The following is a 27,677-nucleotide window of genomic DNA, read 5'->3' as shown; positions in this document are numbered from 1 at the left end:
GAGCCAGCAAACCGAGCGTGGCCGGGGAGCGACTGGAGATGAAAAACGCCCCTTTCCCGCTCTCGAGAGGATGGAGGAGAAGGGAGGGAAACCGCTTGCAGGTGGGCGTTTAAGCAGAAGAAGGTTTTCGGTGAGGCCGCCTTGTCTGCCCGAGCCGCTGCTGCGTCAGTGAAACGGCGCCGCGGCGGGAAACGAGCCCTGGGAGCCTCTTGAGCGCGCTTTGGGATTGTGAACCGAGTCGTGTAGCTGAACTTTCCTGTACGTGAAAGGAAATGGAGGCCTCAAGAAAACGAGTGTTGGTTCCCCGGAGCCTGTGTGAGCGTGTATCTACGGGCAGAGTGACCTGAAGGCCTGAAGTCCAGGTAGCTGAGGGATGCGGAAGGGAGTCGGTAGAGTGTTTGTGGAGTGTTTCCTGGGCGTGAAAACCAGGATCAAAAGGGCATACCTTCAGGAGACTTCCTTAAAGTCGCAGGCCTGGGCTGCTGCACGCAAACGTCTTGTGGTACATTTGAAAAATCTTTCTTGGGTATGGCACTTGTGAATCGTTAGTGTGGGTTTGGAAGAGTTTGATCTCAAGCTCGTGTCTAGGCCTTGCGTATCCATATATTTAAAGTGTATGTGGTGGTTTGTGGAAGAGTCGGTGATAAAGACTAATCTTCTCTTTTTCTTTCTTCAGTTATCTAGTCAGAGCGAAGTCGTTATGAGAATTGTTCAGAGACTGTGTGATAAAAGAAAGAAGAATGTTCTTGCATATGGATACTCCTTGCTGGACGAAAACTGTTCTGATTTCCAAATCATACCATCTTCTCATGTATACAGCTACCTACCCAACAGTGTGACAGAAAATATGCGTATCAGCGGCCTCTGGGAAAAACTACTGAGCAGGATAGGGGACGATGTGATGATGTATTTGCTGGAACACTGTGCAGTCTTTATGCTTGTTCCCCCTAGTTGTTGTTACCAAGTTTGCGGACAACCGGTTTATGAACTTATTTCCCATAATGTAGACTCATCCCCAGCGTTTGTTAAACAAACTTTTTCAAAGCGTCAACGTAGTAGCTTGCTTGACTATATGCAAAAAAGGCTTATGTTTCATAAACGGTATCTCTCAAAGTCACGTGGGTGGAAACACAGACAAAGACTTGAAGCCAATGTCTCCAGCATGAGAAACAGAAAAAATAGCAAGATGAGAAACTTAGCATCCAGGTCCCGGTATTCTGCAAAACCCATTTCTAAAGCAGGTGAACGGATCAGAAGGGTGACTCAACGTCTGGAAAAACAGAGTAGCTCTGGTTTGTATTTGTCAACTACGGCACCATCTTTAAAAAGGAAGCTTGGTAGTGAACAACCTGAAATTCCAGCTAAGAGAGCAAAAGTAGAGGAGAAGGTGAGCGAGGAAAAATCTTGTAATATCACTCCCGATGTAAACCAAAGTAGTTCCAAGAGAGATGGAACTGAGTGTGTAGAATCACGTTCTGTAAATCTCATTAAAGACAAGCACATTTCTCAGAGAAGTAACAGTGATATGTCTGGTCCTTCTTTAACTCGCACATCTTGTAGCAGGAAGAAGTTTGTGGCAGGTGAAAGCTCTTTTCTGCGAGGAGTTCAGACTAACAAACCTTCAAAGCCTGGCACTGAAATGCAAGCAGAATCCAGTAGGAAACGAGTAGAGCTGCATATGTATAAATCTCAGTTGAATTCTGTACAAACCAAGCCCGTGGAAGGTATTTCTTCAAAATGCAGGAGGCAGGAATATCCCATATCTAATTTGGCAAAGGAGTCACCAAATAAGCTCTTACGTTCTGCAATATACGTTAACAGGAAACTTCTTCTGTATTCTCGCAGGAGTCTCAGAGAATGTTTTCCTAAATGGTTTTTACTGAATCGCTTGCAGGGCTGTCAGGCAGGTGGAAGACGGCTTATAGAAACTATATTCTTAAGCCGAAATCTTTTGGAGCAAAAGCGCAACCAAAGTCTGCCTCATCAAAAATGGAGGAAGAAGAGGTTGCCCAAACGCTACTGGCAAATGAGACCAGTATTTCAGAAACTGTTAAAGAACCATGCCAAGTGTCCTTACTTAGTTCTTTTAAAAAAAAATTGCCCTATCTGGATACCTGAAACTGGTGTGAGAAAAACTGGGCTGCCTTGTCAGGCAGCTTTTCGTGGGGAAGCAGAGGTTCACGAGCAAGCAGAGCAGTTTGGGAAAGAGCCTGACGAGTGTGTCACAAGCAGCAGATGTGAATCTGGTCACGTGCCAGAGGACTTCTGCGCTCCTCTTGCAAAATCTGCGAGTGGGGCATCACAGAGCAAGGAGCAAAACCTGGGAGAGGCGGACAGTTCAGCCCTCGGGAAGCTCCTCAAGCAGCGCAGCAACCACTGGCAGGTGTACATGTTTGTGAGGGATTGCCTGGAGCGGGTCATCCCCACCGAGCTTTGGGGTTCAAACCATAACAAGTGCCGGTTCTTGAAGAACGTGAAAACGTTCATTTCCATGGGGAAGTTTGCTCAGTTTTCGTTGCAGGTGTTGATGTGGAAGATGAGAGTGAATGACTGCTTGTGGCTTCGTCTGGGCAAAGGTACTTCTTATATTAAAGAGCTAAGGGGCGGGGGTTTCAAATCACTGGTGTTCACGTTTAAGGTGGGAAGAGAAGGGTATTTAGTTTGGGTTCAGATTTCTTGGATTTGCTGGTAAGAACCATGGTCAAGAGAGCAAACCTACTGGTGTTTGTAATTGATCATGAAGGCACAATTAAGCCTGGCTGCCTTCCAGAATTTCAATTTTCGTCACTTTCATTCACACTTTCTGTAATAATATGGTGACATTTTCACAAACATGAATTTGGAACCTGGGCTTTGAAACAAAACTCGTAACTACCCTCCAAATTGCAGTAACTCCAAATTTGTTGAAGTAAGGAACAAATGCCGCCTGCCTCTTGGTTACCATCTGCCTTCAGAAAGAACTAAAGGCAAATCAAGACGCTTGGGGTGGTTTGTGTTCCTCTGCTATGGAAGTGAACTTTCATCCCACAGCATGTTTTCTTTCCTCCCTCCCACTGACATCACCCCTGTGAGTGAGCACAGGACCCTGTGCAGTACAGGGCTTGCCCACCGTCTGGCACCTTTCTAGAGCCCTCCTCTAGAACAGGAGACCCTCGCTGAGCACCCCTTTGGGCTGGGTGGTTGGTGATGCAGATGTCACCAGACCGAGTGGTTCCAGGCTCAAAGCTGCTACGAGGGCATCAGCTGATTGTTCCGAATGCTGTTTGGATCCCTTCTGTTCAGTCCTCTTTTCAGATGGTGACAGGTAAAATCCTCCTTCCCTGAAGAAGTCTTTCTGCAGATGCTTATCCTAGGGCTGAAATCCAGGCTGTAGCTGTGGTTCTAATGCATCTATTTGTTTTTCTATGCTTCTGTTCCCCATCTATACAATGGGGATCGTGCTTCCTTAACTGATAAGTTTGTACTATTTATTCTTACCTGGTAATGTACTTGGATCCTACAATAATGTGGGCTGAAAATGGGCGTTCCTTTTTAAAAGGTATGGTAAGGTTCTGAAATCCTGCGGGTTCTTTGTAACGTAGAAGGAAAAGAAAAAGTCCGACGTTTGAGAACTGCTGTCAAAAATAGAGGAGGTTACAATTCCCTAAGGAACTGTTAGCACTAGAAAATATGTGGATTCTTTATTCAGAAACTATGGCTCAAAAACATGCTTTTCAAAAGTCTGTGGAGTTAAATACTTTTAGATGTTTTTATTGTAAAATAAATGTTTGGTTTATAGTAATTTAAAACATCTTCTCTTAAAGAAATGTAATACCTTCTTCCTCTCTGGTCTTATTCCAGGAAAAGCAACATGCAGGCCTGATTTTTATTTTCATGAAACTACTCCCTTGTGCTTGAAGCTTAAACTTGTGCTTGAAGTATTATTGGAAGTTGGCAAAAATTCAGAATTGTAGCACAGGATTTTATTCTCTACTCACCCATACTTAGACATCACTACAAATCTATGTAGCCTTAAATTTGACCATAGCTAGGAATGTTCTGGGTTCATAATTTTTGTGTCATCTAAGTATTATAAGTGCTGATGGACTTAGCGTGATTTTTTTTTTTCTTCTTTTTTGACTGCAGCAGTAAGTTTTATATAGGATGTCTGAAATAAAGCCTAACCCTGAAATTAATTTTCGTGTAGTTTTCATGTAACTGTTTTCATCTCCAAGTTTAATTCTGTTATTTTTACAATATACCTAAGTATTTTCATTCTTCTGCTTTGTAAGTTTTGTGTTGTAGGCTTATTTCCATTTACCTTTCCCTTCACAATAATCTTGCCATTGTGCATTAAAGATCTTGCACAATCAATGCTGAGGGAATAAAGTAAGTCTCTGGGCTACTAGTGGCATGTATTCATGTACTGTGTGTCAGTTTGTCACTGCTAATTAGTTTCTATGTTTGTACTTTAAGCTTGGGTCAGGTTATTCAAGTTTTTTGTTGTATGTTCTGTTTCTTTACTAATACAAATAGTTGATGCTTACTGTAACTACCTTTGAATTGTTTATTGAAGGTGATCACCTTGTTCCTGCCAATGAACATTGTTTCCGTGAAGAACTTTTGGCTAAATTCCTGTTCTGGCTGATGGATACCTATGTTGTTGAATTGCTCAGATCATTTTTCTATGTCACCGAGACGATGTTCCAGAAAAACATGCTTTTCTACTACCGAAAGCTTCTCTGGGGCAAGTTGCAGAACATTGGAATTAGGTAACACTGGAAAACTAATCAAACGTTAACGGAATATGTGCAAGTCTTTTATGCTTTGTAGTGCAAAGTTCTAATTCTGCTTTCATTTATCGTCCATTTATCCTCTTTTTATGTGCTTAATCTCCCAGGGGAGAATTCAACCTGTGATAGCAGTATGAACAGCTCGTAAATTCAGAAATGCTTTGTGGGAGGAAAGTGTTTCAAATTTAGAATTATTCAATAGGAGAAACCTTGCAATAATAAAATCCATTCTGAAGAGGATTTGGGTTTGATAAATCAAGGTTGAGGGATTGAAAAACTGCAGCTTCTTTAGTGCAGCTATGGGATTCCATGCTGCTTTTTTGGTCTTAAAAATGCATGCATGTATTGTGAGTTAGGGCATTATTTAAGATCAAATTTTAAGCAATTAATTGAGAAAGTAGGAGAGATCTGAAGGCAATTTTAATGAGCACTGTTGTGCACATATCTCCATAGTTCACATCTTTTTGGGTTTTCATTATAAATTGTTGGTGTCCGAGAGTGCTTTGAAACTGCACAAAATGAGCGTACTTTTAATGTCTCGTGTTTTAATTGCTGTTTTATGTGGGGAACCCTTTGCTTCCACAGTTGTCTGTTAGTCTACAATGTTGTATGTGTGTGGGGTTTTTTTATTTTTCCCCCTTCTGCCCTGCTGCTTGCTCATTTCAATGGTGGTATCTTCAGCACAGCTGTTCTGCATATGTGTTTGCACTTAGTGGGGCCTTGATCTTGTTTGCAGTTGTATCAAAGGATATGCAATTTAAATAGTAGTAGTAGAATGTAATTTTCAGTCCCATGTATTTTTATTTGCCTTGTCTTCAAACTAACAGCCTTAGTTGCAATTAGTGTTTTATGTATTTTAATGTACTTCAGAGTCTACTTCTTGGCATGAAGTATCATTAAGTACCAACTTTCACATATTAGATATAAGGCCTTTTTTTAGTAGGGTATGTGATTAAATGAAAACAACTTAGTTTTGGTATAGCCCTTTTGCCCCTTCTTCCCAGATCCCTAGAAAAACATGTGTAAGGACAAGGTGCTCTGAACTCAAAAGGACCCTAATTTGGGCTGATCTTGTTTCTTCTGATTTCCTCCCCATGTATTTCCCCTCTGTGCAGGAAGCCCCCTTGTCACCTTTGGCTCAGGAAGTGTCCCTGAGCTGCAGGTGGCTGGAAGCTGGGGAAACAGCCCAAGGAAGCGCCACTGCACGTGTGCCAAGGGCGCCTGGTTGGGACAGAGTGTTTGCTGTTGGCTACAGGACCCCAGCAGCGGCCCTTAAGCTTCGTGCCCAAGGCCAGGGCTTTCAGCACTGCTTTTCTGAGGGTGCAACATAATGTGAGGTCTTCTACTGCTCTGGCTTACTGCATTCGTACAGGTGGCAAGCTACCTCCATGAGAGCAAAGAGATTGGGCTTTGGAGGGCTTTGAAGCAGCTGTTCAGGGCTTCCTTGTCCATTCTGAGGTGGCTCTCCAGGCATCATCCTCTCTTAACCAGCCAGTGTTTTCAGGCACTGTTGGGGAACCAAAGGCTGTTGAGCTGCTTCCATCTTCCCTGGAGGAGTGTGTGGTGGTCTCAGTTGTTGCTGCATTGGCTCTTCTGTGGTTGTCCTGGTTCCTCTCCTCAGCTGAAGCTGTTTGTGACAATTGCTGGCTCACAGGGAGGTCTTCACAACTGACCGTAGCCAATGATGCCTTTCCAGGTCTTTGCATCCTCCTTTGTGAGGAAAAGAATGGATGGTACAGGCTGAACTGAGTGGACCTGGACTTTACTCATGAACTTGGCTTTGCGCTGCGTTGTCATCAGGAGATCAATTCCCATCCTGAAGGGTGGCTGTGTGAGTAGATCTTCTGTGCAGAATCCCACTCAAGGGTACAGACCACGGTTCTGAGAGGAAACCTCACTCTGTCTGTCTTGCTTTATGAATGGAGGTGAGAGCGCGCTGGTCATTGCACATGGACAACTTCCTATTAATTTTTGAAGTTACACCAAGCGTCATACCCCAAGTTAAAAAAAGGACTTCTACGAAAAAATCGGTGTGTAATTCTGTGATAGAGTTGCTTCGAGTTATGTGGCCCACAGAATGCCAGGTTACATCTTAAAAATAACAAATAATGTACCCAGCATTCTGGTGACAGCACCTGTTTTCTGAAGGACTTTGCCAAATGCAGTGGCTGCTGAGGATTGGAAATGCTGCAGAAGTTCTGAATCTCCTCCATTAGACTGTGGTGAGATGTTACAAGACAGCAGGACTGTCCACGCGACTCCCTCTGAGTTGAAGCGTTTACCAGCATTGTGAGTGTGCGAGAGCAGCGTGGTTGAGTGGTTGCTAGATAAGTGCCTATTCAAAATCATTAGCGCCACTGTAAATGCGATGAATGTTGCTGCAGGCAAAATGACATCCAGTTCTGCAGCTGGCCAGAGGTAGTGACAGTGAAGATCTGGCAGTATTTGGCCTTTGTCTTCACTTTCAGAGGAAGTAGTACTTTTTTCTGTGGTGGTTAAGGATTTATTTTTTTTTTCCCCCTATGAACTGGTGATTTGACTTTGTGATCTGCCTAGTTCTATAATTAAAACTACATAATGAAGTTTTATGGAAACTTCAAGAAAACTTAAGTCATCATAAATAATAGTGATCTCTAGCTGTGGAAGAGCGATCTCCTGTTCTTTCTTCTTTTGGCAGCATCTGTACCAGGAATTTAATTCTAAGGTTTGGATATATAGATCCTGAAAATGCTCAGTGGTAGCTCAGCTTGCAGACCCTAGATGCCCCTGTACCTTCTGGGTGTCCAGCTCTGTGTCACTCAGATGCCGGCAGTCCCAAGCTGCTGGATCGTTACCTTGTATGTGAGTTGCGTGGGTGTAACAGGGGAAAAGTATTTCTGTGCCTCTCTTACCTGCGTGCTTGGCTTCTCTGGTGTCTCCTAGAGCATGCTTATCAGGTTTCCACCATCTATCTGCTGCTTTTGTGATTCTGTGGCCTCCCTTTGCTAAACCAAGCTGTTGGTTTGGGTGAGAAATCTGCAGGCAAGTTTCAATTTGTGGCCCTTTTGTGGGGATTTGAATTGTGTAGCTTCACTTCCCGCGAGAGTATCCTAATGACTAGGCTCTAGGGCTTTTTGGAATGGCACATTTTGTCCTCCCGAACAATGCACACAGTGCAGGAGATTGATCCAGGATTGATGCAGGTAGGGCGATTTAACAATACATCTTGAGTAAAAGCAAGGGCATTTGCTCACCCTCCTTTTCCTACTTCATTGCATGGGAAAATACTGATTTGCATGAAGCTACACTGAACTGTAAATCCTCAGGGGGTGTCTGAGGAGGAAGCACCTTTCCTGGGAAGGTGAACTTAAAGGAACTGAGAACCTGTGACCTGGGAGCCTTCCATTCTTTATTTTCTGCTGTTTGCTTTAGCTGACTCCTGCTTGTCAGATTGCTTCTTGTGAGTCATGTTACTGGATGCATAAATATTCTTCTTTTGTATGTGTATTCTAGTCTCTCAGTTCGCTGCAACTTGTAATTAGTAGGCCCTCTAATGTTGAGAGTAGAACAGCGCATTACAGTGTGTAAGTCCTTCCCTGGATCTTAAGATAGTTTTCAGAAGGTTCTATTAAACTTTGTTCATGTCTTTCAAGCTTCTGAAACCAGAGACGTATCCAACTTCCCGTTGTCTTGCATAAAAAATACTTCATAATGTTCAGATGTACTCAGCTAATCTGTGCTATTTTATTGTTATTTAAAATGTCAAAATTTTCTTAATTTGCATGAAGCAGAAAAGTGTAGTCTTTTATTATTATATTACATTGTCATTAAGATACTGTGAAATTGTTCTGAAATTCAGATTCCCTGTAACTTTCTGCAGAGGTTAGTATTGGCAATTATCTTCTTAGAAAAGTATTTGGCTTTGGTTATCATAAAGAGATTAAATGTTTTAACTTGCTGTTTTTCCTGTTGCTTACACAAAATGTGTATTTGTATTTTAGAAACCATTTTGCCCAAGTACGTCTCCGCGCTTTGTCGTCAGAGGAGATTGAAGCTGTCCATCAAAAAAACTACATTCCTGTGGTATCAAAGCTTCGGTTTATTCCCAAAGAAAATGGGTTAAGACCCATAGTAAAAGTGAGCGGCGTTATTGAAGCACAACGATTCAGCAGGGAAAGCAGAGAAAAGAAGGTTTTTTATCTTTATTGCTTCATGTGGGCTTGATGTAGGCAGCTAATAAAGTGTGTAAGGTTTTGGGGTTTTTTTGTTATATAAAACTAGTTTTAACATGGTGAACTGAAACATTCAAATCAAAATGACAGAATGAGTCTACCTGTTGCAACTCAGCTTATCCCTTCCCTGTGTTTAATTACCTTTAGCCTCCAGTTCCAGAATCACTTCTGTTTGCAAGCCTGTCTCAAGGAAATGAGTGTAACAGAATGACTTGGCCTGTCAGGTAGCCACGTCTTCTGTGATGTGGAAACAGGAACAGAAGACGTGGTTCACAAAATAATCTGTTTGACAGGCCAGTTAACCACAAGACATAGCGGGAACCCAATTTCACCGTCTTGCCTGACTGCAAGGCTGAGTCCCATTTAGTGCAGAAGATTAAATGTTCTGCAAATGGGTAAGACGTCAGTGGTTTCTTAGTACTTACTGTTCAGTATGTGATCCCAGGCTGGATTTACAGGGTATTGACTAAAAGCTGTTCTGGAGTGTTATTTCTTAGTATTATTTCTGTGACAACCAGACTGTCAGGTTTGAGAGTATGCAGGCAGTTAATTTGGAAACAGCTGCAGGACTTTAAAGATGCTATTGCTCCTGTACCAGATCTGGCATAAAGGATGACATAAATACACTGAAGATGAGGAAGGTTTGAAGTCAACTGTGGCAGTTGCTCAAGTGATTTGAGCTGACCTGACTGCCCTGGAGCTGAGAGGGAATATCTGTAATCTACTGAAAAGTGGGAGCAATAGACTTCTGTTTGAGAGGTCTGATAAATAACTGAGGACATCAAGGTCTTCAGCTTTTAGACAGACTTCATCTGTTTAAGCTAATCACAAAGCATAGTTAATGATTTTCATAAATCACGTAGTAGACTGAGACAAAAGTATCTAGTGAAAATATTCATCAGTGTAGGACTTCCAGCTTAATGTAGTAGTCTTCTGATGTATTTTTTGTTGTTCTTTTGTTTTGTTTTTCTTTGTTTTTTTTCTTGCATGGCTACTCATGCAACCAAATGAATGTACTCATTCCAACCCAAACCATTCTAACACAAACTATTCTATGATTCTGTGGAATCGATTTCTTCTGGTGAATCGAAAGGCTCAAGAGAACTGTGACTACTGCTACTCCAGATCTCTCAGGCCTTGTTCAAACTGTGTTTAAAACCAGTTTTAATTATCTTTTATTGGCTTGTCTGCTAACACCTATGTGGCCATCAGTTTTGTGAAAATGTGCAAGTGTACTTTTTGTGAAAAAACAACCACCCTTGGATAGACTCATAAAGATGGAAAGAAAGGACTTTGCTGATGATTATTTAGCTCTTGCTGCTTCTATTTACCTTTGAGCTACCTTTTTTAAAACTTTTGACTTTTTCTTGGGAACTTGGCGTATAACAGAAAATATACCACTGCAATAACTCAGAAAGGTGTCTTAATTTTCAGAAGTCTTTGTTCTACAAAATGGTCAAAAACGTTTTGCAAGATCAGCCAATGTATGGACATAATTACCTTATGTAAAACAATGAAATTGGATCAAATTTTTTTGGAGACAGTGTCAGTAGTACACTAAACATTTTTAGTGTGCTTTAGTTTTGCCAGCGTTTCACTGGAACTCATAATTGATCTTTTCAGTGCAAAAATAAATGTTTTCAGATAAATTGGAATGGTTCCATAGTTAGTAGTTTCAGCATATCCATATTGTGATCATGGTACTACCACTGAAAGCAAGAACTCTTATGTTCTGTGTGTACATTTTGGAGAATATCTCTGAAGTTCTAAACTGATTCATAAGTACCCTTTGTATGCAGTCTGTTTGTCTTCTTCAGTAGTATTGCTTGCCCTTTCAACATTGTTTTGTTGCCCAGTCTGTCAATATTTCTCTTTTTCCTTAAGGTGTTTACAGAACTAATCAACCTGCACGACTTTACTGCCACTCTCATGTATTCTACTATTGCCGTAACTGAGAGTTGCCCAGTCTGTCAATATTTCTCTTTTTCCTTAAGGTGTTTACAGAACTAATCAACCTGCACGACTTTGCTGCCATCTCATGTATTCTACTATTGCCATAACTGAGAGTTAAATCTTTGCCAATGTACTTGTATAAAGTTCAGAGTCTGAACTGCTGATGCAGCTGGAGTTAGCCTAAAGTCTTGAGCCTTTTTGCAGTTCTTGTTGCAATGATCATCTCCAGCAGAGAGAATGGAATTTAAGAAGCCACCTTCAAACTTGGTTTTATTTGCTGGAGTCCATCTGTTTGTGTCCCTAACTATTACACCTTGATTTCCAAAAGTCAAGCACAGAAAAAAAACGTTTTGCATAGGATTTAAATGTACAAAACAAGCAAAAAAAGGAAAAACTACTCTGAAACTGTTTTATCACTTCCAAGTAGTTACTGCAACTATATTCAGGCTTTCTGAAAACTGCAGTTGAGTAAAATATTCTATTAAATATATAAATTTAATCTCATATTTCATCTAAATGTGAAATCTTTGTCTTGCACAGAATTTAGTATACTTCAACGTGCTTTAAGGTGATTCTCTTTGATCTCTTTAGATACATCACTACAACACTCGACTAAAAAATCTCTTTAGTGTGTTAAATTATGAACGGACTATAAACACCAGTTTTATCGGGTCTTCAGCATTTGGGAGAGATGATATCTACAGGACATGGAAGAAGTTTGTTATGAAGGTTTCCGAATTGGATGGTGAAATGCCTCATTTCTACTATGTAAAGGTATGTCTCTTTAGTTACATACAAGCTTTTCAAAGTCAGCTTGTGCTGATACCTTTATAGCTTCAGTAGCTGTGATCTGAGTGCATAATTACTTCTCTTTTAAAATAAACTTTTGCACCCACCTAACAGACTCTAGTTGGTTTTTTTTGAGGCAGAGTGGTGGAGGTTGTCTGTTTGAGAGGGATTATCCCTTTACTTAGATATTTTTCTGTCCATCTTTCTGTCATGTAGCAGTTCTTGCTTTTGCACATGCACTGGATTTTTGTAGTTACATTTACTTGGGTCTAAAATTTAGGCCAAGGTATAAACTCAGGTATGCTTTTAGGGCCATCTTCCCAAAAGAAAACCAGGGAAAACTTGCTATGCATATCTGAATAAATTCAGTATAGTTTTTAAAAATAGACTTCTCCTATCTCGGTATCGTTAGTTTCTGTTGAAAATAAGTGAACTCTAAGTGTCTCTCCAAAAATTCCTTCTCCCACTAGAAAAAAAAATGAGTACTTGTCATACCCCACTACTTAAAGGAGTTTCTTCTTAACACTTCTGGTTTTCAGTTGTGTCCAGCAGAAAACCTTTTGTGTCTAAGTTTAGCTCCCATCTCTGAATTGAGGTGATTTATAGATACATGTAAATTACACAGATATAGATATAATCAAGTGGGTTTTCTCTCCTGTGCTCTCATATGTCAGTTGTCATCCTGTCCTGAAATTACTTTCAGTGATTGTCTTATCTTTCAAGCCACAGAGTTGCCATTGGCATAATTCCAAGATTGTTGCTTCTTCAAAAGGTTTTGAATTTTGACTATGACAAGTAAAAGCAAAGATAAGATTATAACATGAGATTTTAGGAAAGGTAAAACATCTGGGTCTGCTACTTCCCAAAAGCCTGAGATGTCACCTCCATGATCATATGGAGAGGAAGGTTTCTAAAAATATGTAAACATGTAAAAGTATCAGCAGTAAGCTTCAGTTAAATGATTGAAGGTTCAGTGTTTCGTACAGTATTTCTGGTTAATAACAAGATTTGTACTAAAACTGATGACTTGCTTGTCCCTTGTAAGGGAAAACTCATTGATGAGTGAGGAAAGGTTTTGCAGGCAAGCAATGAGGGTTTGGACTAAATGATGCAATAATTTCACTCCTGTGTGATTTCTCCTTTGACTTTGTTTCATGCTACAACAATACTTTTTTTTCTTTTTTTTTCCCCCTCCATACTACCATATGTTTCCAGTGATACTGATGAATGTGTGATGGAAGATATTTCTTCTATTTCAGGCTGATGTGTCCAGGGCTTTTGATACCATTCCTCACAAGAAACTTGTGGAAGTAATTTCACGGATCTTAAACCCTGATAAAAAAACTGTCTACTGCATACGGCGCTATGCCGTGATTATGATTACACCAACTGGAAAAGCCAGGAAGCTCTATAGGAGACATGTAGGAGTTGTTGATTTCTTCTCTGCTATTGTAGATAAATATTCCTTGGACAAAAATATTTGTTTGTAGCTTTTTTTGGTCACAATTTGAATTGGGCAATTACTTCATAAACACTTTTTTGTGTTAATTATTTTATAAAGGTAGCAAAGCTTCTTTTCACATTGTCCTTCGTAAACTTATTATTCAGCATTAGTAAGAATAAAGATAAAGGTGTGGAAATAAGAGATATGTGAGGGAGATCTTTAAATTGAGCAGAATTATTGGATTAAAATAATGCAATAAGGCTGTCCTTTTGACCCTCACTGAATAATAGAGTCTGGTACTGAATCTACTTTTGGTCTGGTAATTTATTTCTTTACACTCAATATTTACAGGTTTCTACTTTCAAGGATTTTATGCAAGACATGAGGCAGTTTGTGTCCAACTTGCAGCAGAGTGACTCATTGCGAAATGCAATAATTGTTGAACAGGTAAATATTAGGAGGCTTCTTTTCAACTGAAGAAAAAAAAACACAGAAAAATTTGAGTGCACGTATTATGTGGTGACACCACCTCTCTTCTGATTACCCACCACCTTCTCTAGAAGGACTTTTGTCATCTCTTCTGTTACGTTTATAACTGGCTCTCAGTGTTTGATGAAGGAGTGCACCAGGAAAGAAATCTGACAAAATGTCCTTCTAGACTTTTCCCAGATTTTCTCCTTTTTGTCTCAAGCTTTCATTTTAACCTGTGTTTTCTCTTTCTTTTCATAATTCCACTGTTTGCCACAACAATTTTCAATTGCAAAATTTACTGTCTGGTTAAAGAAGGGCTTCAATGCTTGCTATCTCTAAAATGTACAGAATGAACAGAATGTATTCTAAGTTAAGTAGATAAGGCAATCCATGTGGCATATTGAATAGCAAACTGCACAGAATAGACAAATTTTTTTTTAATATTATTTTTAATGATTACTTGCCAAGGTTAATAAGAATGAAGTTTTCTTTAGAGGAGTTAAAATGCAACATGAAAGATCAGCACTTTTAGTTTTTGTTTAAAGAGATTTCTCCACTTTTAGTGAATTAAACTGCAGTTAAAAAGATGTATTTTAAATTTGCTCTAACTGATGCTTTCTTACAAGAACAAGCATCCTTCTGTTGTTTTAATCCTTGTGCAGCACAGAATTGTCCTAATTCCAAATGTTTGTTCTCAAGACTTCCTTCTGTGCAAGATTCATGACAAAGAAAGCCATAGCAGTAGGTGATATGCTCAATCAGTTTCTTAATGCATTTTATTGCTTGGCATCAGGGCTCAATGTTGTGACCATTTCTGTTTCACATCCTTATTGATGATCTTGATGAGAGCATAGAGTGTATCATCAGTAAGCTCACAGATGACTCCAAGTTGGGTGGGAGTGCTGATCTGCATGAGAGTAGGGAGAGAAAAGGGACAGAAAGACTTGGACAGATTGGATCGATGGGCCAGTGTTAATGGTATGAGCTTCAACAAGGCCAAGTGCTAAGTCCTGCATGTGGGCCACAACAACCCCAGGCAACGCTACAGGCTTGGGGAAGTGTGGCTGGAGAGCTGCCTGGCAGAGATGAACCTGGGGGTTCTAATCGACAAGCGCCTGAATATGAGCCAGCAGTGTGCCCAGGTGGCCAAGAAGGCCAAAGGCATCCTGGCTTGTATTAGATATAGTGTCACCAGCAGCAGTAGGGAGGTGATTGTCCCAGAATCAGATTGTACTCAGAACTGGCAAGACCACACTTTGAGTATTGTGTCCAGTTTTGGGCACCTCAATACAAGAGAGATATTGAGATGCTGGAGTGAGCACAGAGGAGGGCAACGAAGCTGGTGAAAGGCCTGGAGAATAAATCTTATGAAGAGCAATTGAAGGAGCTGGGGCTGTTTAGTTTGAAGAAGAGGAGGCTAAGGGGAAACCTCATCACTCTCTACAACTACCCAAAAGGACATAGAGAGGTTGGTGCTGGTCTCTTCTCACAGGTAATTAGCCATAGAACAAGAAGGAATGGCTTCAAACTGCAACAGGATAGGTTTAGACTGGACATTGGGAAAACTTTTTCACGGAGAGAGTAGTCAGACGTTGGAATAGGCTGCACAGGGAGGTGGGTGAGTCACCTTCCCTGGATGTGTTTAAGGGTCGTTTAGATGTGGTGTTGGGGGATATGGTTTAGGGGTGAACTTTGTAGAGTAGGGTTAATGGTTGGACTCAATCTCAAGGATCTTTTCCAACCTGAGTGATTTGATGATCATGATGCTCCATGACAGCGATCTATAAGATTCTCAAGCATGGGATGACTAGACTGGTATTTCCCCTTAAATTTTTTTTTTCTAAACTTGCAAGTAGAAAATTTTGGCATAGAGTAATTTATGCTTCTGACATACAAGTAAAATGATCTTGTATGTCTATGGATATAGGAGTAGAATATAGAGTGTGGGCGGTGCATAATCCCAGGATCCTACAAAATGCTGAGAGCCTAGTGAGTGCATGGGTGAAAATGGCAAGTGGCTGGCTCTCTGATGTAGGTTTTGTTTAGATAACTATGCTAGATATTATATGAACAGCAGCATTCAATTTCAAAATATTTTACTCTTGAAAACAGTTTGTGCCTCTGTGTGTGTCATTACTTAAAAAAGTGTTCTGAGGAAAGTATGGCAGCATGGCAGTCCTGGTGTCTATACCGCCAGGGCTTCGCATTAGCTTCCCCCCCCCCCCCCCCCCCCAATAACCATGGTCTTGCATGATCCTATGAAACAGTGGGTGTGTTTGTAATGTATGCAGATAGGAAGTAATTTTGCTTTAGTTCTCGTGAAGTCATTGTTAAAGGGTTTTAAACTGCTTTAAATTGATTTTTTTATTACACAGTTTTAACACAAAAAACCAGCAGAACTGGCAAATAAGTGTTTCTGTACTTGGGGAATTATAAAGAATGTGATAATTACAGAAATTGTCACATTCAGAACTCAGCAGAAAGTGGCCAAAAAGAGCAAGGTCTTGTACATGGTAATAATCCAATGTAATTAGATGGTGTATTTTACTGTTTTCCCATATAACACCGATCAAAATTGCTTTTCTCCTAAAGCAAAACAAAAAAAACTGCATCACTCAGTTGTTAGATGTTGACAGCTTTTTAGTGTGTATATTCAGATTGTGGCTTTGGGTGTCTCTTCCTTACCTTAGGGTTTTGAACTACTGCAGCCTTAACTTTAAGAAAAGTTTTCTGTGGATCTTTTATGTGTATACTGTATTTCTAGTTTCATTATGTTTCTGAAGTGCAAATCTTGTATTGTTTTGTCCCATTTCTAGAGCTTAACTTTTAATGAGACAAGTTCAACCCTGTTTAGTTTTTTTCTTCAAGTGATACATAACAACATCCTGGAGATTGGGAACAGGTAAAAAATGTTAGTTGTTCTTTCTATAGTGTCTTTGTTGTGGTGGGATTTTGTGGTTGATTTTTTTTTTCCTGTTGAGCAGGATACATTAAATTGGCTCAGGGTTTTGATAGCTGTCTTTTAAAGATTTTTATTTCATGTTAATTTGAAATATGTGTATCAATTTAAGCTCCACAAAACCATGAAGAGTTTGGAATCAATTTTTTATTGAATAAAATTTGTCTTTCCCACTGGGGTGATGTGAACTATACACAGAGTGCATTATTCTATAAATATGTAACCTTCAGTTAAAACTGCAGATGTAGTTAAAAGAAAAATATTTTTAAATGTTGTGATCTGTAGTGGTGAATAAAAGCAAGTTAATATTCAGTTAATCACATAAAAGCTTTGTTAGTCATTTCCCTGTAGTGCAAAATTATACCTTTTATGGCTTTTATGGCTTTTATATTTGGTAGGTTACAATAAAAGGCAATAAAAATAGGAACTAAAATTTATGGGCAAGTCCAGAATCGAGTATTGGATGTTATAGAGGATAGTAATGCAGATTTCTTCTTGTGTTGCTAGAGATACTGATCTGGTATTTATGTTTTGCCTCTAGGTGGCAAATGTGTACCATGTCTAGAAAGCAAGTACTTGCACGATCTTTATTTGTAAATAGAGAGGAAGGTATATTGAAATGAATAGCTTCTTGCTCTTGAAAAAAATATGTTCATTGTAGAATATCTAATCTGACAAGATTGAAGGAAGGGGAGAAAAGCTTACAAGGAGGCAAATAAAAGAGCATTCCTAGTTTTGGTGTTGTTTTTTCTTCCCTGATATTGATGCTTATACTCCCGTTGGCAGAATGATGATAGCGCTAGTCCGTCTGCCGATCATACGGAATAACCAACATCAGTATGTTTAATTGAAGAACACCCTGAAAAAGCCAGCTTCACACTTACATAAAATTCAGTCACAAAGTGGCTGAACAAGTAGTTTGTCCTGGAATGAATTTGCCCTTTAAAAGTAGCTCATTCTCATTTGTTCAGTAAATGAATACACTCTTTAACTGATGGTTCTCAAAAAGCCAGCACAGTCAGCATGCACTTCGTGTTTTGAGAAAAATGCTGACTATTGGGCTGTGGACCTAGGAGAAGACTTCTAATACCTTTTGATACGTTTATCAAAAGTCTGGGGAAATGTAGAATTACTGCTACAAAAACTTGTAGATGACACAAAACACAGGTAAGATCACTGCTAGGATGTAGTCTGTGGCTCTGCAGTCCAGTTACATAATTTTATTCTCTTCATTTGCTTGGTGCTCAGGCATTGAGATGCCCTGCCCAGGGAGGAGGTGGAGTCACCGTCCCTGGAGGGGTTTAAGGAGAGGCTGGATGTGGCACTTAGTGCCATGGTCTAGCCCATGTGATAGTGTTGAGTCATAGGCTGGACTTGATCTCAGAGGTCTTTTCCAGCCTCAACAATTCTGTGATTCTGTGATTTTCACAAAGCCAGTGAAGTAGCAGTGGTAAAATGGATGTTTTATCTCACTATGTCAGAGGTGTCTTGTGAAAATGATTCCCCTGGTTTTTGTGAGGCATACTCATTCTGTTGCTGCCAGCACAGAAAAATCCACAAGGTAACGGGGAACTCTCTTCAGTGGTTTATCTAGGTCTGATCCATAACTATTGCTATGTGTGGTCTTACTGGCTTTATGCAGTTATCAAGGTAGGGGAAATATTAATGAACCTCCCCCTGGCTATGTCTATATGAATTCCTTGAAGCCATGAGAAACAAATAGGTTTACTCTTTTGCACAATGGCAACTGACATCTTCAGTGAATTTTTCAGGTGGCATCAGGGAGGGGCGGTTGAGTGTAATTGCAAGTAATAAGGGTTAGCATTTCATGAAATAATTTTATGCCTGAGCAGTTAAATGAGGAAAAAAATGTGATTACAGTATAGCTGGGATGTATAAAAAAAAATCAGATCACATGCTCTATTGGGCTAAGCCATCAAAACTTTCCCTAAAACTAAATTATTTATCTGTGGGGAAAAAAAACTAAAAAAAAAAAACCAAAACAAAAACAAAACCTAGGAAAAGATTTTCCTCAGCTAGGTCATGCTGTGCAAGTATAAAAAAAGAATGAACACCTTGATTTAAGTTTTTGATTAAAATTATTTCAGTTAAGCATTTTTACTCTGACTCATGCTGCTGAAAGAGCTTTTGTTCAGAAAACTTAGCAGGCTTTGGTGGTGGTGAACATTTGTGTTTGTATGTGTTGTGGATGTCTGCTGTGTCTGAGTGTTAAGTGTTCCATCTCAAAATCCACCTGAATTTAATTCCTGGTGTAGGCATACAGTATGAGCTTCAGCCTGTGGATTTTTAGCAGGCACCTGCTAGAAGCTTCATGGATTAGTAATTAAAAATAAATTATAGTTCAAAAGATTTGTCTAGTGCACTTTGTTTCTGGTACGAGAATACTTGTTTTGAAGCTAGATAAGATGAAACATAAAGAATTACAAAGCTTAGATGAAGAGTAACTCTGCAGCTGAATGATACATGGTTTGAGATCAGTTATAAAATTTCATTTAATGACAGTTGTCTACTGGAGTTTGTTGGTAAGAAAGGAACATTTGTTCAGGTGTTCTTTTTTTTACAGTTTAACTTAACAATTCTGGAGGCATGTGGATTCTTAGAGGAAAGAATAAGCATTTAAGTAAGGCTAACTAGCAAGCATGTAATGTATTTCTCACTGAAACACGTATGTTATACTTGGAAAAATAAGTAAATGTTTAATGGCTATTGCAGTCTTGGTGCATGTTTTGATTTTTTTTTTTTTTAAAATTATTTTTTATTTCTTACTAGGTACTATGTACAGTGCTGTGGAATTCCCCAGGGCTCCATTTTGTCGACATTGCTTTGCAGCTTATGCTATGGAGACATGGAAAACAAATTGCTTTGTGGAGTGCAGCAGGATGGGTAGGGGTGCTTTGTTCTGTCCTCTGTTATAGAAATGCATAATATATTGTATATGTGTTGGACTTTTTCTCCAAACTTTAATTTTGAATTTCAAGGATTTCCAGCCTCAGGATTATGGTTCCAGCCTCTACCGTTGTAGGTAGTAGTCTGGTTTATGTTCAATTTATAGCTTCACAAACAAAGATACAGAGTTAGAGCACATCAAGAATTTGGTATCTGGTTGTGTACATGGTATTACATCGCCTTTCCTTTTCCTGTGGATTAAGAGTCAGCAAGCTCTCCCTTGGAAAAGTGTAAAACTCTGCATCCAAGAAGCTACTGTAGAGTAAATTCCTGTCATGTTTCATGTAGCCAGCCCCTTTGCTTTCTTACTTATATTTTTTTTTCATTTATGTTTAGGAAAGAAGCAAAACTGAGAATTTCATGAGACTCAATTTGGAGATCATATCGGCCTCTACCTCCTTGTGAATCAAAATGGGCACGCTGTTGCTCTGAAGAATATGCCAAGAATTTGAAAGGGTTACATATAAAAAAAATCTAACATCAGTTTCTTCTTGGTTACAGAGTCCTAATACGTCTCGTAGATGACTTTTTGCTGGTTACGCCACATTTAATGCAGGCAAGAACTTTTCTAAGGTACGCTGTTAAAGATATAGTCTTCAAAGTAGTAAGCATTAACACCTTTTAAGCCATTCTTTTTCATTTTTATACATGCTTGTACATAAAGGTGTTATTTGCTTTATGGATAATAATCAAGGGCTATTTTGGAGTCCTTGCTGATAGCGTGCGCCTGGGAAGAATCCTAATAGCTACAGTCTTCATAGCTTAACAATCTATTGCAGCTTGGATGGTGGGGGATCCCTGCTGAAGTTTGGATTGAGACCCAGCTACTGACCTTGATGGAGCTTCTAGCAGCAGTTAGTAGTGCAGATTAACCAAAGGAGCTGTCAGTTGTCTTTTAAGACCCTTTTCCCTCAAATTTTTAATATGTCTTAGTTACAACCTTAAAATGTTTTTGTTGGGCAAGTGTGCTGCTACCTTCTATTCCTTGGTAAGAATGCAACTTTTCTCTGATCCAATATGGCTAAGAATTTTCTGGTCATTAATATTCTGGGGTGGTTATTTTGAAGATTCTGATAGCATGGCAGCATGCAGCTCACACAGAAGTTTTCACATAGCACTCCTTTAGAGTGTTTCAGAACTAGCTTTTTTTAAAAAGTGGGCTCCGAAAGATGTTCCTGGTTACTGTAGATATGAATGTAAAATCGGTATTCAAGAAGAAGTCTGCTGATGCTGAAGCCAGTTCTAAGGCCGAAGGAGAGCTCTTAAAGCTTAGTATCTGCAATGCAGTCAGTTGCATCAGGCTTTTCAGTAGTCAGAAGAATACAGCTCTGTTCTGAGCCAGAAAGATGATGGAGAAGTCAGTTAAATGCAGTTAGAAGTGGTGGATAGTGTACTTTGAAGACTTCATTTATCCTCATTTCCAGTAATTTATAGGGATTTGCAGTTTTATGGTTCTGGAAATAAGTCAAACAAAGAGGCTGGGGATATCTCAAGCTATCAATCTCTATAACAACTTTTCAGCATAATTTCTCTTGCAGTAACATTGCAGATATTGTCCAGCTTGCCCTTTGAAGTTATCTGCACCTTAGCTCTGTATCAACTTCTGCACCAGCTGTGTTGATTTTCTGTAGACAAGCAGCTTCTTCTGTGGAAGTTTTCCAGACCTGTTTACAGGTCCTATGAACTCTCTGCCGCAAATGGAGTAGTAACAGTTTCTTTGTAGTATAGTATTAAAACTATGGAACTCAGTAAATTAATTTTGGGGAGACAGCATTATGGCTATTAACTTCCCAGCAAGAAGAGCATAGTTCTTCCTCCCACTTTTTAAAAGAATGAAGCCTGCATGTGAATACCTTGCCAAGTAAGACAAACTGCTGCGTGTCCCTGAGGTGACACTGCTGATCCAATGTATGGTAGGTAATCAGCAGGCATTCTGGCAATGAACACGTCCTTAGAGAAAACTTTATGGAGAAAGTTCAAAGCTTTTCATCAGATAAATGAGGTTCCTGTTACATGGATTCTCCTTGTCCTTGTTACTTTCAAAAACAGTAACCCTTCATTTGTGTTTTTGCAGTGATTTTGATCTCAGTGGTTTCTGTGAGTGTGGTTTATGCAGCTCATCTCAAATGTTTCATGGCTTAAGTTCTTAATTTGCATTAATCAGTGAAAATTTTTTTCCATTGTCCTCCTATCCTTAAGCTTATTTATTTTCTGTTAATTTACCTCCTATATATCCAGTTTTATTTATTTCTAGCTGTGTTGCTTAACCTAAGGAGTTGGCTGTGGTTCCCTTTCATTTCTGTCCTTTTATGCAAGATCATGTGTGTCTTGCAGCATGGTGAGGTTTTGGTATTTGCTTTTGTGAGGGGAGTCAGGCTAACTATTTGTGTCTGTTTTAGGACTCTAGCAACAGGTATTCCTGAGTATGGATTTTTAATAAACCCCGGTAAAACAATTGTGAATTTTCCTGTTGATGATATCCCAGGATGTTCCAACCTTAAACAGAAGCCAGGCTGTCATTTGATCCCATGGTGTGGTTTATTATTAAATATACAGACACTTGATATTTACTGCAATTATGCCAGGTAAATAGAATTCTATACTCCAGTGTCAACTTTACAGCATGTTGTACATAGTGTGAGAAGCACAAGGGTGCCTTGTGAATGGTGTACTTGAATTAACTGCAAAATAGATTTTACAATTCTGTTTATTCCACAGTTGTCTAAATGTTTTATTCTGCTCTGCAGCCTGCTGTTTTCTTCATTCCCTCCTGATGGAATGCACATACAATTAACACCATCAAATGTGGCACAGGTCACTACTGACCAAAAGTCATACACTGTGTGATGGCTGCCTGGTTCTGAGAAAGTTTATTCAGTCACCTCAGTTCAGATTCTTTCACCATTATGTGCTATATTGTAGCTGATAAGAATTTCAGAACAATAAACGTGGTTAAGTAATTTTTTTTTTGTACCTTCCAAAAAGAAGCAGTAAGTATTACGTGGACTGCAGATTGGAATTAATTTTGTGTCAGCTAGAGGGACTAGTAATCCTTTCAACATCACACATGTTCCCTCTGGTACACTTCAGGTGATAGCATAGGGGAGAAGTAACAGAAGTAACCTCTCTTTAAACTAGCAGCCTACACAAAACAGTCTGAAGTGGCATAGAACTCGGGATGGGACAATGTATCCTACTGAAAAACTCTGTAGATCCTTTATGTGGACAACTAGAGATGGCATTAGACATTTGCTAAAGATCAGCAAGAAAGAACTGTTTAAACTGAAGGATATTATTGCTGTGTTACTGACCATATTTAGTATAAACAGCCCACACGTACATTTGAGTGAGAAGTTAGGAAGAGGTTTTCCATCACCAGGGTACTGAAACTTTTCACTAGTTTTCCTAAAAAGAAGAGCTTGGCCAGTTTAGAAAAGGAATCTCTATGACACAATTTTCTGTTAACAACAGAGGACTAACATCAACAGCCAAAGGTATTTATTCAGTAGATGTCTTTGAAAGAAACAGTTTACGCTGGTGAGAGCATTGGTGCTACTAGTTTGGGAGACACCAATCAGAATCCTGATGCTACAAGGCTGCCTTGCTTTTGGTAAGCTTAACTGAAGTAATTGGAACATCAGGATGAACTGAGGTGGCATCCAGCCTAAGTCGCGGTGCGCATGGATTGTGGAGTAAAACCTGGCTGTCATGGAGTCGTTAGTAATGGTCTGGCTAGACCACGTGTTTCAGAAATACATCTAGTTTGTGTTTAAGGTTATTGATTTGGGGTTTTTAACAGTGTAAATTATTCAGCCCTAGGGTACTGAAGTTGTTCCTTAGCTAGTAACCTTAATGCCACAATGTCTAGTTGCTTTCTAAATTGAATTTAGTTATAGTCATATTTTAGCTACTGGCTCATTGACTGGCAATTTCTATAACATGAGAAGTTAAATGAGGCTTACTTTACAGAATTTAATTTAGTCTATCATCCCATGGAGCCTGTTTAACTAGTTCTTTTTCTTTTTTTGTAGTTATACCTGTACATCTATCAGATCAAGTCTTTCCTTCAATTCAAGTAGAACACCTGGGAAAAACATAAAATACAAATTGATTGCGGTCCTCAAACTGAAATGCCATGGTTTATTGCTTGATTTGCAGGTAGGAATATGGAAATGGATGTTTGCAAAATATTGTGATTAGTGACTAAGAGCATTTAAACTGCTTTGAGTTCTAACATAAAAAGCTGGTATTTGAGAGGCGATCCACGTAACTTGGAAATGTTGACGTTAACTAAAATGAGTTTAGCATAAAATGCTTTTTCTCTGGTTCTCCAAATCATCTTAGACTGTTGCACTTGAACAAATCCTGCCATGACACTAAAATATTCATATGGTGCTATTTCTGTTCTAGATCAACAGCCTTAAAACAGTTTTGCTTAACATCTACAAGATATTTTTACTTCAGGCTTGCAGGTAGGTGGTCACTGTTTTCTGCAATAACTCTGAATATTTCATTACTCTATCTTGACACATGGAGGAGCTACATATTAGGAGAAAGACTGCTGTATAAATGTGCAGTGGTAAATGTCAGTAGTAAGTCATGTTAGTCTTATTTCAGTACTGTTCTTGCATAATATTACTACATTCAAGATACAGGATTATATTTATGTATGTGTGTGCCTTCACTAAATGGATGTTCAGTGTCTCTTGGTATTGACAGCTGGTGTCAAGAAAAGCAGTTTGTTTTGTTTCAGGAGGCTATTGAGAAACCTTATCACTCATTAACTAGTTTATATTTAGAACTTTTTGTCTACTAAAATCATAGAGAACTTCGACCTGTGTAGCATTACCTAAAATGAGATTTCATTCTACCAATTTAGTTGCAATTTCTTAGCTGCTGATAATGCCTTAATTGGTCCTTAGCTGGTAGTATCTTGAGTTTTGTGACCTGTTCTTAATCAATCGAGAAAGTGAATGTTTTAAACAAGGAAGAGGGACAGAAGTCAAAACTAATAAGCAAGCTGGGAGAAAATACTAATCGCTGCGTGTTGGGAACAGAATGATTGGCAGCAGCAAATAATTGTTTTTATTGTTTTATCTCTGAAAAAAGGTGTGAGAGGTATTGCCCCTCTTTACAGGTGTTGCTCTTTTGTGAGGCTTATACTTGTTAAGAACAGAACTAAAATGTCACTTCCTAAATTTGTCTTGGTCCACATTCACTCCAGATCATTCTTGTGTCCAAGGAGTGTACTTGGACACTGATGTGTCAGCTGCTTAAACTTTGTGTTGTGAGTGACTTAGAGTTTTAATCTGATGTGTGTGACATGATTACTTAGTTACTTCTGTTTACTTTTATGGTAACACTCTAAAAAAAGTCTTTGTTAAGAGTACTTTTAAAGCCCACTGCACTAACAGCTAACAGTCAGGCTAATTGAGCCAGAGCTCTGTGATGCAGTGTGGTAATTACATTTATCTTTTAAATATTTTAAAATTTCGGAACTTCTTGAAAAGATTGTGCTTATGTTGGGTTAGTTTAATCAACTAGTATATTCATCAATGAGTAATTAAAACTTGTAACTGTTGACTGTATTCAGCATAAGCAGGATAATAATGCCAGAGTCTGAAGAAGAAAAAAAAAAAATCCAGCGGTTTTAAAATATGTCTAAACAGAGGTCTGAGGGAGCACACGATACAAGTAATTTTCATAAAATTGGCTTCCAAATAGACAAAAGAGGAGAGATCCAGTTTGGAGGTTTGTTTTCCTGAATTCCTGAACTGAATTTATTGTGGGTTTTGTTTTGTTTTTTTCTTTCTCTTATACTCTCTCTGTCTGTGATTTGGAATTGGTGATGCCCTGCATGTAAGACAGTCGTTGTCCTCAAGAGAATTCTGTTGCCGAGACTGGCTTCAAGTTCTTTTGGGACAGAATTTACAAACAAATGTCCTATGTGTCCGGCACTCCAGGGATGTGTATATGTACAGGAGAGGTGTCCTATGTTAACTGTGTTTATATAGCTACAGACTGTTGGGTATTTTTAAATGTTGTGTAGTTCCTAAGATATGTCATCATAGTTATGCTTGCAAGCGCAGATTACTTTGTAATTTAATAGGCTGGTTTTGTGTACAGGTTCCACGCCTGTGTTCTCCAACTTCCATTCAACCAGCGAGTTAGAAACAATCCTTATTTCTTCCTAAGGATCATCTCTGAGAATGCCTCATGCTGCTATTCTATCCTGAAAGCAAAAAATCCAGGTATAGTATGTTAATGGTTATGAGGTGGCATATTTGAGTTTGGGGGTTTTTTTTTAGACAAAATGTCTTGAGTGTGCAGTCATGTCACATAATTTTGAGATTAAGATCAAGAATGAAAAATATGGAGTGTGGTTTTTTGTAACCTCAATTTCCTTCAAATACTAAAATGTTTCATATTTTAGTTTTAGTCCTCTGCTGACATAAGAGACTTCATTAACTACCTAGGTTTTTAGTAAAAAATCTTGGAATGATTTTATGGAAGGAGAGAAGAGATTAGACATGCTTCTTAATGCTCATCATTTTCACTGATATGATTTTCCTGTTCTCTCTCTAGGGATTGTCTTGGGTAGCAAAGGTGCATCTGGTGTGTTCCCTTCTGAGGCAGCAGAATGGCTCTGCTACCATGCTTTCATTGTCAGACTGGCAAACCACAAAGTTGTTTACAAATGCCTGCTTAAGCCCCTAAAAATCTGTAAGTATTCAGTTATTTTGGGAGTTTGAAATATGGTTAACTGCAACAAAACTTGGAATCTAATGGATGTTTTTGAGTATTCCTATAAAGTGTTGTTCTAAACGTACATTGACAAGCTTTCTGATTTTAATCTAATTTACTAAGTATATGTAGGCAAGTTTAAAATGATGTGTTTTTCACCACTGCATGTTCTAGAGCTTTGTTCTTCAGGGTCTTGGCACTCAATAAGTTTGTACAGTTCAAAAAGCTTAATAAGATTGGGCTAATCATAGAAGAATTCTCAGCAAGTTTAACTAAATGAAATAGGAATGCTCAGTTTTCTATTTTTAAAAGTGTAGATAAGTGGCCACTAAAGTTCCTTCTGCAATGTAAACTCTTACAGAAAAGGTGTCACTGAGGTCACTTTGAAGCACAGGTACTTGCTGTGCTGTCTATGCTGTACTGTAATGGTGTTGAGCGGCATTGGCAAATCTGTCTCTTCTGCTTGGTGAAGGAAGCCACTTGTGTACCTGACCTTTGGGGAGTTCTCTTTGACCAGTTGTGTGGTTTGTCTTCAGGACAGCCACAGAAATAATAGAATTTTCACTTCTAAGATATTAGAGGTAACCAGCAGTAGGTTTCTCTGAAATGGTCAGTACTGTTAGTGAATTTAGCTGCAGAGAAGGCCAGTCTCTCAACACTGACTCTGTAATTCACACTCTGAATGGTTCATTACTTGGATGGTTTTATTATGAAATACTGATAAATTCTTTGGTCTGGTTTCAGAATAACCCCCATTTGATTCAAAAGGTCTTGCAAGCTTCCCTTGATACCTGTGCTGAGGCCCAGTGCCTCGAAAAGAGAGCAGGTCTGCTTTTGGAAATAAGTGCTTCCTTCCCATATCAAAGGTTTGCAGCAATGCCTCAGTGCAAACAGTCTGATTTCTGGTGATGCAGTGTGAATGTATCAAGGATGATACTTAAATATTTACAGAAAACAGACTGATGGTTGGGATTGCACCAGGAGTTTTTCTATGGAACAGAACCCCAGCAGCACCCTACTCTGAGTTACTCCCTGACACCAAAACCAGAGGCAGCGTGTCTGATCACTGCCCTTGTAGAAGAAGGCAGGAGAAGCAGGCCTGCCTCTGGGAAGGGAAGAGATGACTGCTTGCTGCACTTGGAGAGGGCAGAAACTGAAGAACTGAACAGAGAATGCAGTAGTTGCACCGAGCAGGATAAGAGCTTCTCTAGCAGCTGTGTCACTTTTGTACAGAGCACATCTGAGTTCTCATCTCTAGTGCTGAAGCTTTTCCTCTTGGGATCTTTGACTGGCAGACCACAATCTGAGCCAGAGCTCCCCCATCCTTCTCTGTGCGTGCTTTGCTGTTGAATCTGACCATACGTTTA

At 39.3% G+C, this 27,677-nt stretch overlaps 1 protein-coding gene across 1 annotated transcript in view; it reads left to right on the top strand.

The window, feature by feature from the left end:
- The first annotated feature begins 373 nt into the window (after positions 1-373).
- Positions 374-27,677, top strand: part of TERT (telomerase reverse transcriptase) — a 30,399-nt gene continuing 3,095 nt past the window's right edge. Inside the window, exons 1-15 of the mRNA XM_009872499.1 lie at positions 374-526; positions 614-2,576; positions 4,556-4,751; positions 8,753-8,942; positions 11,528-11,710; positions 12,985-13,146; positions 13,521-13,616; positions 16,457-16,542; positions 19,390-19,503; positions 20,068-20,139; positions 21,966-22,151; positions 23,598-23,724; positions 23,977-24,038; positions 25,693-25,817; positions 26,152-26,289. Of these exons, the coding sequence (XP_009870801.1) occupies positions 374-526; positions 614-2,576; positions 4,556-4,751; positions 8,753-8,942; positions 11,528-11,710; positions 12,985-13,146; positions 13,521-13,616; positions 16,457-16,542; positions 19,390-19,503; positions 20,068-20,139; positions 21,966-22,151; positions 23,598-23,724; positions 23,977-24,038; positions 25,693-25,817; positions 26,152-26,289 (3,853 nt within the window). The remainder of the gene's footprint in view (positions 527-613; positions 2,577-4,555; positions 4,752-8,752; positions 8,943-11,527; positions 11,711-12,984; positions 13,147-13,520; positions 13,617-16,456; positions 16,543-19,389; positions 19,504-20,067; positions 20,140-21,965; positions 22,152-23,597; positions 23,725-23,976; positions 24,039-25,692; positions 25,818-26,151; positions 26,290-27,677) is intronic.

Source organism: Apaloderma vittatum, unplaced genomic scaffold (assembly GCF_000703405.1).
Source record: "Apaloderma vittatum isolate BGI_N311 unplaced genomic scaffold, ASM70340v1 scaffold7067, whole genome shotgun sequence".
Taxonomy (NCBI): Eukaryota; Metazoa; Chordata; class Aves; order Trogoniformes; family Trogonidae; genus Apaloderma; species Apaloderma vittatum.
This window is presented reverse-complemented; position numbering and strand designations above follow the sequence as displayed.